General features: G+C 46.3%; 1 protein-coding gene across 1 annotated transcript in view; it reads right to left on the reverse strand.

Moving 5' to 3' along the window:
* Window positions 1-1,907: 1,907 nt before the first annotated feature.
* pik3c2b (phosphatidylinositol-4-phosphate 3-kinase, catalytic subunit type 2 beta) overlaps window positions 1,908-16,301 on the reverse strand; it is a 68,914-nt gene continuing 54,520 nt past the window's right edge. The window contains exons 20-32 of the mRNA XM_036950085.1: window positions 13,798-13,890; window positions 13,552-13,681; window positions 13,239-13,375; window positions 12,901-13,070; window positions 12,355-12,511; window positions 12,151-12,260; window positions 11,215-11,416; window positions 8,037-8,161; window positions 7,568-7,685; window positions 6,891-6,978; window positions 6,047-6,153; window positions 5,781-5,909; window positions 1,908-5,687 (exon numbers count right to left, since the gene is read on the reverse strand). Coding sequence (XP_036805980.1) covers window positions 5,496-5,687; window positions 5,781-5,909; window positions 6,047-6,153; window positions 6,891-6,978; window positions 7,568-7,685; window positions 8,037-8,161; window positions 11,215-11,416; window positions 12,151-12,260; window positions 12,355-12,511; window positions 12,901-13,070; window positions 13,239-13,375; window positions 13,552-13,681; window positions 13,798-13,890 — 1,758 coding nt within the window. The 3' untranslated portion in view covers window positions 1,908-5,495. The remainder of the gene's footprint in view (window positions 5,688-5,780; window positions 5,910-6,046; window positions 6,154-6,890; window positions 6,979-7,567; window positions 7,686-8,036; window positions 8,162-11,214; window positions 11,417-12,150; window positions 12,261-12,354; window positions 12,512-12,900; window positions 13,071-13,238; window positions 13,376-13,551; window positions 13,682-13,797; window positions 13,891-16,301) is intronic.

Below are 16,301 nucleotides of genomic sequence, written 5' to 3' on the forward strand. Positions count from 1 at the left end.
AACTTTAGGGGGCGTCGTGAAAGAGCCTTTGTAGAACTGTTTAGGGACCGTCGCAGAGTTACCGGCGTCAGTAAACCACATAGGCGGTGTTGCAAGACACGCAGTGTCCCGGTTATATAATGAAGTGAATCCAAGTCCCGACTCCTGCAGTGTATAGAAAAAGCTCAGTGGGACAGGTGTTGAATTGGTGATACTTCACACTGAATAAAAAAAGATTGGGTTTCAAGATAAACTGAATAGTTAGAAATATTGCATCTTAAAAATAGGAGTTTGTGTCATATGTCTTGCATAGGGTATATTATTTCTGAAATCAACCCATACATCAGGACTTGGAATCATATATGGACCCCTATAGGCCTACTAGTGTGTTTAGCATCAAGTTAACATTCCACTCTGTTGCCCTCCAGTTGCAGAAGGCCTATGGATGGCTACTATACTGACACAGCACACAACAGCAATAGCCTATCTTTCACGTTTCTGGAGCATGTGATTAATAAGTGATGCAGCAAACCCACGGTGGTCCTGATCGCTGTGAAGAATGGGTGTTTGGTCCCATTTGAAGCCATTAGTGTTCTACTGGTTTATTCTGTGAGAGGTGTCTGCTGCTCTGCTGAACTTTTGATGCAGCAGTGTGTCCTGTAGGAGGCCACCCACCCATGCATGTATTTATGAAGTATGCATCATGTCCCATTTTCTCTGAGTGCTGCCTGTACGGTCTTCTTAAGGCATCAAATATTCATGACAAGACATTTTTCAATTCCCCATTTTTAAAAGGAGGGTTGCACATCGGGATGAAAATCCTACTCATGTAGTAAGTGCTCTCTTTGTGATCCGTCAATGTTTATATTGAAAAGTATCTTGTTTCAATCTCTCCCTGTCAGACATGAAAGAGTATATATTTTACAGCAAAATTAGTGTCCACTCATCTGAAAGTTGCCAGAGATAGCATTAAAAATAGTGTCCAGACCAAAATCTATATAATACATTGTATTTGTACAATGGATCGAATCCCTGAGCTGGCAAAGTAAAAATCTGTCATTCTGCCCCTGAACAAGGCAGTTAACCCCCTGTTCCCCGGTAGGCCATCATTATAAATAATAATTTGTTCTTAACTCACTTGCCTAGTTAAATAAATGTATGTGGGTGCCCTGATTTATTTAATCAGTGCCTAGCACAGTGTAACTTGAATCTTTCCCTTACAGTATGCCTGGTACGGAGCATTGACTCCTAGCTGTTGAATGTCATACACTCTCATCATACTGTATTTAAGTTTCTGTGTGGTCATCATCTGTGGGCTCTCAGATTTAGCCAGCAGATCTTGTCTGAGCAACACCCCTGCAATGGTGAACCTTGCTTCCCCACATAGAGGTTTACTCACGGTGATTCACACTTATAATAGTCGGATTGTTACACAGATGACTGCCTGGGTGTGCTGGGACACAGAGGTATGCAGACTGACTGAAGTGTAGCCTTTCTTCCCTCCCTCCCTCATAGTGAAAAGGATTATAAGGGCATGGCATTGAGCTATATGATTAACAAATAACATCACATGAAACTGTTTCAGAGAAAGCGAGAAGGGGAGGGTGTATTATGATACAAAGAGGGAATTGATTGATTCAATCTTACCTCTATCAAAAATAATGGGGTATATCATGGTCGCCACCCATACCTAAGCCCCAATGCTGTATCTGCAGAAAATTATTTTTCCTTCAACAGAAGTTGAGGTTTAATTATGCCATTAATTATCATTAATCCGATCCCCCATAGTTTTGTGACTAGTTGGGTTTTCATGGTAATTAGACAACTGCTGCAGAGTCAGTGGATGTTTCATCTTACACAGTGCTTTCATCAGATGAAACACACACAACAGAACAGTGCTCACACAAACACCCACATCACCACACACGTCTTTTAGATTCAAGTTTATTTTGTTATTATTTAGTGCAAACAATATTACAAAACATGGTCAAAAAATAAGAAAATGCAATACAATTTTAAAGTCTAAAGCATAAGAAGTGGGGTAAAACTATATCCTGAATAAAAGAAAGAAACCACATTAATGATATTCTCAGTATTTACAGTACACAAGATCCAGTTCATTTTGAACTTACATTCGGTCCCGTTTTCCCAGCATTCCATAGAGGTCAGAGTTCAGTCCCTTGGAGCTGACCTGGAAGGACTCAGGTCAAACTCTTGCCCATCCCAAATTGACCCCTAGCCCATACCCCTAGGCACTTCACATAGATCTGAAAGAACTAGAGAGGTACCTTCTGGTAGAATTTTCACTATATTGCTCAGACCTATACATTATTTTCAGATTTACACTTGGTATTTAGCAGGTAGGTGCTTGGTTTGGGAGTCCCAATGCCTTCCAATTAACCCCTGTCCTGGTCTCCTTCCATGTGTAATCACTGGTCTGTTAGGCAAGAGCAACATTTCTATCATAAAACTTTTAACCAGAGCCCTATACTGCATAGAGATCCATATTTGACTCTACTCTTAGCTAGAGTGTCAAGACCAGAAAGAAAAAGAGACATGGAGAAGGAAGCCATATGGTGTCCCTCCTTTCCCCCAAAGTGGTACAACTGTCACAAGGAAAAAAAACAATTAAAATAACTTTAATATCGGTCATCAGTCGTTTAGCACACAACAAATACCAACACTCAATATGGAGAAAGTCCTCTTTCAATCATTTAAAAATGTCACACTAAGAGACTATAGCCACATTATAGCCATTCAGACTGTAGTGAAACACCCCCAGGGAATATTCTTCCTGTTCTAGAAAAAATATGTAAATATCCACCAGACACATTCAAAGGGCAGTCAAATAAAGTGTTTTTGAACGAGAGCAGTGGTTAAACTGGTTGGTTCGGGTTAAGCATGCTGGTCCTGTGTGATTACTGCACTTCAGCCTGAGATAGGCTAACCTTTAGTCGAAGAGCTCCTCTTGTCATTTCTAACACACACCTGTTCAAAACTGTCTTACCCTTGTTTCTAAAACAGCGATGTAGCTACTCTTTATGATTTCTGAATGAAGAAACATTTTCAGAGATTTTGAAAAAAGATCAATGCTTTTAAAACAGGGCTGGTGAATTGTATGTTATGTCAAAGCCTATGCAAGCAAACCAAAACAAATAGCATCTAAATATTCCTTGCAATGGATGCGGGTATGTTTAATGATCCAAACAAATACGCGTTACATTTCAACACCTTAGAAAGCCAGCCTTAATCTGTATTCGTCTGTAATTGTATTGTGTTCTGAAAACATCGGACACACACTTACCGATAGCTGCTCTGTTATAGAAACTTCCTTCACCGATTAACCATATTTCACCAGGAGTTGTTTTTTCCTGACCAGGAATAAACTTTGTCCTAGTTATTTATATATTTTTTACAGGTCAACCCTTCTTGCTCAATTCATGAGTTAACCTTGATATTCCTCTCTCAATAGCAACAACTCTGCCCACAAGCAGATTTTCCCACTGAAAGTGGCCATTTTGCATTGCGAAAGGTCACAGTGTCTGTCTGCCAGTGAAACAAGGACAGTGTGTCCAGCTCTTACACAAGAAAATGAGAGCGAGATATCAATGCCAAAAAATGGCAAACTATCAAATCACTGAGTATCTCCCAAGGAAAGACACAAATGAGTTGAGCAATGTGCACGTAGTCAAAACCTTGATTTGCTTCGTCAGCACTTCTGTCACTGTTCCGTCCCCCCCCCCCCCCCCCCCCCCCTCTTATAGCTACAGTACTGTATAACACATGAACAGGATCACTTTGTCGTTTGAAAAAGCCACGAAAGTCAAATGTAAGTTCAAAATGCTTGAGAAATAAAAACCAAGTGAAACATTTCCACTGCATACAGTCGGAATGGCGTGAGAGTTTAGTGTCTGAAAGAGCATTTCTTTGCTCAGGCAGTTTATCCGTGACGCCAGCAAATCGTCTGATTTTCCCCACATAGACGTAAACGTAGAAGCACTCATGCAACGACAACAAAAAAAATATTCTAAAGGCGTTGATATAAGAAACATTTTTGAACAAACGTTTGAGATTTGAGGATTCTCCCATGAAGACAACATTGTTATGTCAACGAACAGTACTACATTTAAAATTCGATTAGCGACCTGTGTCAATTATCATCAAACGGCAAAATGAAGCGTAGGTAAGGCTTGGATTTACAACAGCTAGTCAACAATGGGAGACACAAACACACACACACACACACACCCAAACCAGCGCACACTCCAACAAGTTCTAATGCAGAGGAGCTACTGAATCAGGCTGAGTGGACGAAAGTCACGTGAGTCTTTAAAATGTGTTAGGGAGGACCCAAACCATAGGCAGGTCCGGTTGGTACTGTACATCTCTACCCCACAATGACACAAAAGCATCTACGCCCTCTCTCTCTCTCAAATCAGAAGGACTGGATCCAACATCATTCACATATCACGATCTGCATACATCTGGGGTACACACAGAAATCAAAATCATTTACACACACACACACACACACACACACACACACACACACACACACACACACAACCAAACAGAGCTCGAAATGGAGCGGCACTAACAGAAGGGTAACGCTTGAAAAATAAATAACTTACGGTTCTCTTTTAAAAGACAGGACTTTGGAGGGGACCAGACCCGTTTCAAAGTCTTTTAAAAGACAGGACTTTGGAGGGGACCAGACCCGTTTCAAAGTCTTTTTCGCCAGGCGGTAAGATGGACGTCTCTCTGTTGCCCCTAGATAAAGGGGAAAGAAGCGGTCCATGTTTTCACAGAGTAACAATGCCCTCTGCTTCCTCCCACTGGTCCCCCGTGCTGCCTGGTCTTGGGAGGCCATGTTGTTACCAGAGGAAAGTCTTCTGGAAGTCAGAGTCACTGAGAAGAACAGACTGGTTATCTTCACATGCCCCAGTTGTCCCTTCTTATGCTGATCAGAGAGTCTTAAAGTGGGTCCATACAGTCCAGTACAGTCCCATGGATACAGTGTCCAGTGACGATTGACCGTCAATTATATATATTTTTTAATTTAACCTTCATTTAACTAGGCAAGTCAGTTAAGGACAAATTCTTATTTACAATGATGGCCTACCCCGGCCAAACCCGGACAACGCTGGGCCAACTACGCGCCACCCTATGGGTCTCTCAATCATGGCCGGATGTGATACAAGCCTGGATTCAAACCAGGGACCATAGTGACGCCTCTTGCACTGAGATGCAGTGCCTCAGACAGCTGCGCCACTCGGGAGCGAATGAGTCAATGAGTCTACAGACACACAAACACACCTCAAACCTACATAGGACACACACATCCCACCTGGGCAGGATACGGGTTCACACACACCCCCACTGGGGGAATAAACCAGCCCGAGAAGCTGGACAACTCTGACCATAACAACTGAACGCACTCACGTACACCTGTGTGCACGCACAACCTGATCAGTCGTTCCACTCTCCCTCTCACCCTCCACCTCCGACCCTCATTCTTAGCGTGTGGAGTCGGTGCTGGGCGTGCCCAGCTGGTGCCAGTCTGCCCAGCACTGCCCGGCTGTCAGGGTCTTCAGGGGGATGAAGGCCTCGCCCAGCAGGGTGTTTTCCCAGAACGCACCCTCCCCCAGCACCCGCAGGTGGATCACCCTCTGCTGCAGGTCCCCACGAGGGATACGGTCATACACCAGCTACGGGGAGAGAGAAGGGACACATTTTATCTTCTTGACTTCATTGTAAGATGAATGAATTGTTTTATTTTGTACTTAGGAACATTTCCTCACCATCTCGTTGTAGGTGGGGTTGCAGGTGCGTCTCGCAGCCTTGGTCTTCCTCTTGCCGGTTTTCTGGGGGTCTGGGAGGAGGTACAGCTTGACGTAGGGGTCAGGGTCTGTCCCATCCTGCAAGGGTTGCTGGGAAAGACAGGGGGGGGGGGTAGTCAGTATATCCACAATAACAGTATACAACTTAAACAGTATGCTGAGCGTACACACACACACACACACACACACACACACACACACACACACACACACACACACACACTCACCAGGCCTCGTATGTGCATGACCATGATGAAGAGCTTGTCACTCTTATAGGAGATGGAGAGCTTGACCTCTCCTACCACTTTGCCTGAGACTAGACCCCAACAGATCTCTGGAGTTGGGGGAGAGAGACAGAGACTCAGACAGAGTGTGTGGTTAGAGCTGAAAGAGTATGATGTAGGACCTGAATAAGTCTATAGCCTACAGTGTGTGCGTTTATGGTGGCAGGAAGTATGTGTCCACGTATTGTGTGACAGGCCAGGGAGGAGGGAGGGATGGAGCTACAGAGATAGGTGATTCTATTCCTCTGTAAGTGCTGTAGGTTCATTAGAAAGCCAATCAGGCAGAGTGACAGCTAGAGTTCCATTAACCTCTAACCCCTAACACATGAACCTTAGGTCAACATCAATGTAACCAAACACAGCAACCATAAAATCGCACTGTACAACTGTGCAAACAGCAATAAGTAAAGAAAACTGCTCCCATAGCAAGAAATGCTGCATGGTCTAAGAGACGTGCGTTAGTGTTTGTGTACACCTCTGTGTTTGACATGCTGTGTGATTGCCGACACGTTGTTCAAACAGCGCATGATAAGACCCTAGTCTGGGATTGGTTAAAGTTATCACATAGGCTATTATTCCTGTCGCTAAGGGCACAGAGCCCCGGGGTCAGCTGATGCTGGCAGTACACTGGACTCAGCATTTGTTTTTAGTAAGTGATGAACTTTGACCCTGTGCCTACATGCTGTGCAAATGATCTCATTAAAATAACTATCGATCCTGTCAGTGAGTCATCTGATGAATCACACACTGTGTGTGTGTGTGTGTGTGTGTGTGTGTGTCTGTGTACCTGCAGGTTTGCTCTGCAGTGTGTTCACCACTGTTCCAGGTTTCTCGTCTCTTTGCAGAGGATGGAAGAAAGTGTAGATGAGGTCACACTGAGAGATAGAGAGAGAGAGGGGGGGATAGAGAGGAGGATGAGGAAGTGTATATTCAGTGATGACAGAAAAACAACAAAATGCCAACCTCCATGAGGTCTAATTCATTTACAGGTAGCACATGAACATTTTGAAAACGTAAAAATGAAATGCTAATACTTCGGGGCTAGCAATTCTAGCTTGCGTTTTAGTTTGTCCAACTGTTCTATTACAGATACAGTGGACGAAAGTTTGCCAGCACACAGAGGCTGGACAGTTCTGATATGGGCCTGCAGTACCTCGCCCCGAGACAGTATGTGTGTCTAAGTCTGTAAAGCTGATATGACGCTGCCTCGAAAAAGGGAGGGGCTGAATTCTAAGAAACCCAGCAGTCAAACTGAAACCACAGACACACAGACACTCTGCACCGGTCATTCTGCCAAGTGCACGTCTGGATATTTTATGATGTCAGTTAGAAAAAAAGAATACAGTCATTTTAAGAATCGCAGTAGTTTCATACAGTCTTTTACACTAACCACTGTACATGGGATGTTACAGGATTAGGTTGACAGTCTCGTGAACACACCAAAGGTCAGAGGGGACTGGTTACCTGGGCGACCTCTGGCGCAGCGTGCACCAGATGCCAGACGTATCCGTTCAGCTCGTCTTTCCTCCTGTCAGCCATCGCCTCTCCTCGAGACCGCCCAATCAAAAAGCGGCTGGGGAAACTGGGAGGGGCAGCAAAGGACTTTGTCGTGGTTTCACTTTACAGTTGCTACATCTAGTTACTGTAGGTAGTTAGTATGGGTACAGATAGAATACCACTGACATCCTTTCCTTTCAGTTATTTAGACTCCATTAAGCTCAATTAATCCAGAACTAAAATGTAGCGGAATTTGGTCAGATGCGCAGTCTGTCCACGAGAGATTACTACTCCATTATTATCCGAAAAATTGGACTATTCCTCTATCGCTACTTAGAGTTAACTGTTGTTTCAAGAGAAGGGCGATATTCTCTGTACACGATCAGTGTGTGTGTGTGTGTGTGTGTGTGTGCATAAGTGCATGTGTGCGTGTTACCTGGGTAGTTTGGATGAGGGGAAGATGAGGCGTAGTTTACTGTGTAGTTCATAGAACTCCTCAAAGCTCCTCTGGACCAACACTGACCCCTGCTGGCCTTCCCGCTCCACCTTCACCACAAAAGCCTGGGGAGAGGGACACACACACACAATCTCTTCACTGACATTCTCAACCTATCCACGACTGGGTCTGTGATACCTACATGTTTCAAGCAGACCCCCACGGTCCCCGTCCCCAAGAAAGCGAAGGTATCCTGCCTAAATGACTACCGCCCTGTAGCACTCGGTAGCCATGACGTGTCAGCAGCATACCTCCCTGCATCCCACTGCTGGCTTGCTTCTGAAGCTAAGCAGGGTTGGTCCCTCGATGAAGACTAGACACTGCTGGAAGTGGTGTTGGAGGGCCAGTAGGAGGCACCCTTTCCTCTGGTCTAAAGAAATATATCCCAGGACATTGCCCTGTGTAGGGGTGTTAACCCCAGGGTCCTGGCTAAACCCCGGTGTCTTGGCCCTCACACCATCATGGTTACCTAATCATCCCCAGATTACAATTGGCTCATTCCTCTCCCCTGTAACTATTCCCCAGGTTGTTGCCGTAAATGAGAACATGTTCTCAGTCAACTTACTGGTTAAATAAATAAAAATAAGTGCTTTGAAAGACTGGTAATGGCTCAAATTAACACCTTCATCCTGGAAACCCTAGATTCCCTCCAATTCACACACTGCCCCCACAGATGATGCAATTGCACTCCACACTTTCCCTTTCCCACACTTGCCCTTTCCCACCTGGACAAAAAGAACACCTATGTGAGAATGCTGTTCATTGACTATAGCTCAGCGTTCAACACCATAGTGCCCATAAAGCTCATCGCTAAGGACCCTGGGACTAAACACCTCCCTCTGCAATTGGATACTGGACTTCATGATGTGCCTCCCCAAGTGGTAAGGGTAGGCAACAACACATCTGCCATGCTGATCCTCAACACGGGGCCCCTCAGGGGTGCGTGCTTAGTCCCCTCCTGTTCACCCACGACTGTGTGGCCAAGCACGACTCCAACACCATCATTAAGTTTGCTGACAACACAACAGTGTTAGGTCTGATAACCGACAATGATGAGACAGCCTATAAGTAGGAAGTCAGAGACCTGGAAGTGTGGTGCCAGGACAACCACCTCTCTCTAAACGTGAGCAAGACAAAGGAGATGATTGTGGACTACAGGAAAAAGAGGACCGAACACACCCCCATTCACATCGACGGGGTTGTAGAGGAGCAGGTTGAGAGTTTCAAGTTACTTGGTGTCTACATCACCAACAAACTATCATGGTCCAAACACACCAAGACAGTCGTTTTTCACGACAACACCTTTTCCCCCTCAAGAGACTGAGAAGATTTGGTATGGGTCCCCAGATCCTCAAAAAGTTGTACAGCTGCAGCATTGAGAGCATCACCACCTGGTATGGCAACTGCTCGGCATCTGACCATAAGACACTACAGAGGGTAGTGCGTACGGCCTAGTACATCACTGGGGCCAAGCTTCCTGCCATCCAGGACCTATATACTAGGCGGTGTCAGAGGAAGGCCCAAAAAAATGTCAAAGACTCCAGTCACCCAAGTCATAGTCCGCTCTCTCTGCTACCGCACGGCAAGCGGTACCAAAGCGCCAAGTCTAGAACCAAAAGGCTCGTTAACAGCGCCTACCCCCAAGTCAGAAGACTGCTGAACAATTAATCAAATGGCCACCAGGACTATTTACATTGACCCACCACCAACTATTGTTTGTACACTGCTGCTACTCGCTGTTTATTATCTATGCATCGTCACTTTTACCCCTACCTACATGTGCAAATGACCTCGACTAACCCGTACCCCCGCACAGTGACTCGGTACCGGTACCACCTGTATATAGCCTTGTTATTGTTATTTTATTGTGTTACTTTTTATTTGACTTTTTACCTTAGATAATTTAGTAAATATTTTCTTAACTCCATTTCTTGAACTGCATTGTTGGTTTAGGGCTTGTAAGTAAGCCTTTCACGGTAATGTCTACACCGGTTGTATTCGGGGCATGTGACAAATAAAATGTGATTTGTATGTTACATACTGGAGCAAAGTTGATCTTTTAAACATATATTTTTTTTTTTTGGGGGGGGGGGGGGGTAGGATAGAGAGGAAAGACAAGAGGAGAGAGTTGCTGAAACAGCAGAGGGACAGATTCCAACCCATACTGCAGAAGTATGTGTTCCGCGGCGCTGGCTTAAACCATAGAAGAGATCATCTTACATGACTGGACCCTTACATGATGTATCCTTTACTGAGGCTATACTGTGGGTAAGCGTGCGGTAGAGGCCGTTTGAATTTTATATTTTTGATGGGCCTATACTAGTGGTGTAGGTCCCACTAACTCAACTCTGGACCTTGAAGCAAGTTCCACTGTAGGTGTGTATGACTGTAGACTTACGTATGTTTAATTTACTAGGGTCGTAGGTGTGCATGACTGTAGACTTCCGTATGTTTAATTTACTAGGGTCGTAGGTATGCATGACTGTAGACTTACGTATGTTAAATTTACTAGGGTCGTAGGTGTGCATGACTGTAGACTTACGTATGTTTAATTTACTAGGGTCGTAGGTATGCATGACTGTAGACTTACGTATGTTACATTTACTAGGGTCGTAGGTGTGCATGACTGTAGACTTACGTATGTTACATTTACTAGGGTCGTAGGTGTGCATGACTGTAGACTTACGTATGTTTAATTTACTAGGGTCGTAGGTGTGTATGACTGTAGACTTACGTATGTTTAATTTACTAGGGTCGTAGGTGTGCATGACTGTAGACTTACGTATGTTTAATTTACTAGGGTCGTAGGTATGCACGACTGTAGACTTACGTATGTTTCATTTACTAGGGTCGTAGGTGTGCATGACTCTAGACTTACGTATGTTTAATTTACTAGGGTCGTAGGTGTGCATGACTGTAGACTTACGTATGTTTAATTTACTAGGGTCGTAGGTGTGCATGACTGTAGACTTACATATGTTTAATTTACTAGGGTCGTAGGTGTGCATGACTGTAGACTTACGTATGTTTAATTTACTAGGGTCGTAAGTGTGCATGACTGTAGACTTACGTATGTTTAATTTACTAGGGTCGTAGGTGTGTATGACTGTAGACTTACGTATCCTTTGCTGGGGCTGTAGGTTCGTATGTGTCGGCAGACAAAGAGGTTGCGGATGAGTCCGTCAGTCTTGAGGGTGTAAACCCTTGGGGCGAAGGAGAGCACAGGACGCTCCTCGGATGAGGCAAACTTCATCTGAGCCAAGTTGTGGATGAAGAAGTTCAACTTAGTGGCAACACTGCCCAGACTGGACTCTATCAACCTAGAGAAAGAGAGACAAAAGAGAAAGACAGAAAGACAGGGAGAGAGAGGAGACAGAGGGGGGAAGAAAGAGAGGAGAGAGAGGAGACAGAGGGGGGAAGAAAGAGAGGAGAGAGAGGAGACAGAGGGGGGAAGAAAGAGAGGAGAGAGGGAGGGGGGGGGGGGAGGGGGGGATATGAGTCAAACAATTGACAACAACCAAAGCAGACAAGTGAAAAAAACAGACACACAGTCTATGGAGTATGGAATAACTATGGAGTTATTCACAGTTATTCACAGAAGTCATAGTCTCATGTCAGATGGCATCACTCCTACGTGACGCTCGTCCCTCAACCAATCTGTCATGTAGAATGTGGAACTCAGCTGTGCTGTAGAACTCAGCGCATTAATCAGGGCAGAACAGCGCCAATACACTAGCTAGCTAGCATGATGGGGTACTCAGAATTGAGTGTGTGAACTAGCGTTGTTAGCATCCCTCCCTTTTGTTTCATATGGATTGATTTGATACTAGTTCAGCCAGCAAGCAGCGAGCAAATTTTCATGCACATTTCAAATTTCATAAATTATTCTACCATCAAAAATTTACGGTGTCACCTTGGTAACATTTTCGACAGCATATTGTAGCTGAACTTCTTTCTAGCTATGCCATGGGTGTTTGCGAGTTATCAGACGGCCGCCTGCACTGATCTATCTGACGTCAGACATTGAAACAGAAGTGTGTGTGTGTGTGTGTACCTGGTGAAGTACATGGTGGCGTCAGCCTCAGACTCGTGAGGTCTCAGCGCGTCGTAGACGTACTTCAGATCATCCAGGTCGGACAGCTCAGGGATGCCACACGACAACATCTTACACAGAAAACACAGGAAAACATCAGTGTGTGTGCGTGTGTGTGTGTTTGTGCGTGTGTGTGTGTCTGCGTGTGCGTGTGTGTGTACGCACCAGTCCCAGTAGGTTGAGGAAGAGGTGTGCGTGTTTGCGGATGAGGTTGTAGGCCTCACAGCACAGGTCCACAAAGTCATGGAAGCGACTGGAAGGTTTGTCTCCTCCGTTGATGACGTAGGCCATGTCAGAGGTGAACACAAACGGAGCACGGTCCCTGACAATCACAAACACACACGCACAGAGAAACACTAATCAGAACACAGGGCGATTGGTCTCTGCCAATAGGAACAGAACCATCTTTAGCGGTCTGCCAATCAGAAAAATACAGTTTCCGGGATCCTTGGGATGTCCATACCCTAAGCCCTAACATTAACCCCTACCCTTACTGTAACCATTTTAAATGTCAACTTCAGTGGGGTGACATCAGAGTTGGGACATCCAAAGGATTCTAGATAGCAAGGACCCTTCGGTAAGGCATAGTCAAAAACAAAGACTAAGTGGCTAAAGTTGTGATCCTCTGTCCCAGCGATAGGGGCTACGGCTAGATTTTAAATTGAAGTTGGGCATACATTTCCCAGCGTCCTCTCTGCCTCACGGGCTCACCGTTTGATGTTGCCAAACATTTGTGCATGTCCCAGGAACTTGCCGAAGTCGATGTGGAACATGTGACCGCTGGTCTTCAGCATGATGTTGTCGTTGTGGCGGTCACAGATACCCAGGATGTAGGTGGCCACGCAGCAGCCTGCGCACGAGTAAATGAAGTTCTCCACAGCCTAGCATGCCGTGGAACAGGGTTAGAGGTTACAGGTCAAAGTGTGTACAACAGAGAGAGAGAGCGAGAGACAGAGAGCGAGAGTGTGTGTGCGTATGTGTGTGTGCTTGAGTGAGTGTGTGCGTGCAGGCATGCGAAAAACTGTGTGCGTGCGCTTTAGTGACCGTACCTTCTCGTACTCATCCTCTGTAGGGTTGTGTTTCTGTAGCCAGTCAGCCAGGGGGCGGTCCTTAAAGGAACCAGTCACTCCGTGTTCCCCCTGGATCTTCCTCAGAGTCTCAGCCTGGGGAATCATCTCCACCATACCTGACAGAGAGAGATGGGGAGGGAGAGGGGAAGGAAGAGGTAGAGAGAGGGTGGGATAAAAAGGAGGAGAACGAGGGGGAGGAGATAGGTAGAGAGGGGAGCGAGTCAGTACTGTAACTCATCCCCAATTTATATCTCCACCCCCCTCCCCCCTCTCTCCCTTCCTCCCTCCTCACCTCTGCCCCGTCCAGTAGAGAAGCATCTGAAGATGACCATCCTCATGTCCAGTCCCTCCTGGATCCAGATCTTGTTCATGATGCGGATGATCTGCAAGGTCAGCATGTCCTGGCGCAGGTCATCACCTGACTGTGAAGCCGAGGTCAAAGGGCACAAGACACAGAGGTCACAGATGTCGAAGGTCAACAAGGGTTCAGAAAGGTACAATTAAGTGGTTTGTTGATTCAGTAGTTTAGAATATGTGCCTTGAAGATGACGTTGATGTTGTCTCCTCGAGGGTCCAGGTTCTGGAAGGACAGTTTGAGGGGCACGGCATTGGAGTTGAAGTAGGAACACGACTGCAGACCGGAGATGAGAGAAAGGATTAGAGATCAAATACACACACACAGGAGCGTACATACAGACTAAAAACACACACCGGACGGAGCACATACACACACTAAAACACAAAAGGAACATACACATACGACAATTGAACACAGAACACCCAGAGGCAGACATACACACAAGAAACCAAAGACACTGTGCATTAGCATTTATGCAAACAAACCATGGGCATGCGTCCCCATTCCCTACAGTATCTTTCATTTGACCAGGGAATTATCATTCATGAAAGCGATGACACTTGGGTCAATGACAGGAACACAGGCTTAGGCCCAGACTGGCAAGCTTCTAAGCAACTGAGGAATCATTGCGTAAGACAAATCAGAAAGGTTCAATCTGATTATTATGTAACCGCTCTCCCATTGTAATGGGAACCCGGCTAAATTCTGGAAAACTGTCAAATCCCTGAAGTTCTTCATCCTCTCTGCCAACATCTAATTCAGACAGGCTTCATTACGGATACATGTTGTCATGTCATGTTGTGTCTTGTCTCTGTCCTTTCCCTTCACCCTGTCTCCCTCTGCTGGTCGTTGTTAGGTTACCTTTTCTCCCCCGCTTTCCCCCAGCTGTTCCTTGTCTCCTCTTGACTACCTCGTCACCCCTTCTCCCACCTGTTCCCCTTTTCCCTCTGATTAGTCCCCTATATCTCTCTCTGTTTTTGTTCCTGTCCTTGTCGGATTCTTGTTTGTTGTGTTTCATGCCTGAACCAGACTGTCGTCATGTTTGCTGTAACCTTGTCTTGTCCTGTCGGAATCTGCCGGTCCGTCTGAGCCTACCTATGTTTGGAAATTAAAGAAGCTCTGTTTAAGTTAATTCGCTTTTGGGTCCTCATTCACGCACCGTAACAGAAGAATCCGACCAAGAATGGACCCAGCGACTTCGGATCCTCTCCACTCAGCCGTCGGGATCCAGGGAGCGATGCTAGGCAGACACGAGCAGGAAGTGTCTGCTGCTCGACATGCCGTTGAGACCCTGGCCACCCAAGTCTCCAACCTCACAGAACAGGTTCACCATCTCCGCCTCGATCCACCGGCCACTTCCAGGGCTTTCGAATCTCCGGAGCCCAGAATCAATAACCCGCCGTGTTACTCTGGGGAGCCCACTGAATGCCGCTCGTTCCTCACCCAGTGTGATATTGTGTTTTCTCTCCAGCCCAACACTTACTCCAGGAGCACTGCTCGTGTCGCCTACGTCATATCTCTCCTTATTGGACGGGCTCGTGAGTGGGGCACGGCAATCTGGGAGGCAAGGGCTGAGTGTACTAACCAGTATCAGGACTTTAAGGAGGAGATGATACGGGTTTTTGATCGATCTGTTTTTGGGGAGGAGGCTTCCAGGGCCCTGTCTTCCCTATGTCAAGGCAATCGATCCATAACAGACTACTCTATTGAGTTTCGCACTCTTGCTGTCTCCAGTGGCTGGAACGAGCCGGCCTTGCTCGCTCGTCTTCTGGAGGGTCTCCGCGCAGAGGTAAAGGATGAGATTCTCTCCCGGGAGGTTCCTTCCAGCGTGGATTCCTTGATTGAACTCGCTATTCGCATTGAGCGACGGGTTGATCTTCGTCACCGAGCTCGTGGAAAGGAGCTCGCGCTCTCCGTCGCTCCCCTCTCCGCATCACTACCATCTTCCTCTGCCGGCTCGGGTGCTGAGCCCATGCAGCTGGGAGGTATCCGCATCTCGACTAAGGAGAGGGAACGGAGAATCACCAACCGCCTCTGTCTCTATTGCGGTTCCGCTGGTCATTTTGTCACTTCATGTCCAGTAAAAGGCCAGAGCTCGTCAGTAAGCGGAGGGCTACTGGTGAGCGCTACTACTCCTGTCTCTCCTTCAAGATCCTGCACTACCTTGTCGGTCCATCTACGCTGGACCGGTTCGTCAGCTTCCTGCAGTGCCTTAATAGACTCTGGGGCGGAGGGCTGTTTTATGGACGAGACCTGGGCTCGGGAACATGACATTCCTCTCAGACAGTTAAAGGAGCCCACGGCCTTGTTCGCCCTGGATGGTAGTCCTCTCCCCAGGATTCAGCGTGAGACGCTACCTTTAACCCTCACTGTTTCTGGTAATCATAGTGAAACCATTTCTTTTTTAATTTTTCGTTCACCTTTTACACCTGTTGTTTTGGGCCATCCCTGGCTAGTTTGTCATAATCCTTCCATTAATTGGTCTAGTAATTCTATCCTCTCCTGGAACGTCTCTTGTCATGTGAAATGTTTAATGTCTGCTATCCCTCCTGTTTCCTCTGTCTCTTCTTCACAGGAGGAGCCTGGTGATTTGACAGGGGTGCCGGAGGAATATCACGATCTGCGCACGGTGTTCAGTCGGTCCAGGGCCACCTCTCTTCCTCCACACCGGTCGTATGATTGTA

This window comes from Oncorhynchus mykiss, chromosome 17 (genome assembly GCF_013265735.2).
Source record: "Oncorhynchus mykiss isolate Arlee chromosome 17, USDA_OmykA_1.1, whole genome shotgun sequence".
Classification (NCBI taxonomy): Eukaryota; Metazoa; Chordata; class Actinopteri; order Salmoniformes; family Salmonidae; genus Oncorhynchus; species Oncorhynchus mykiss.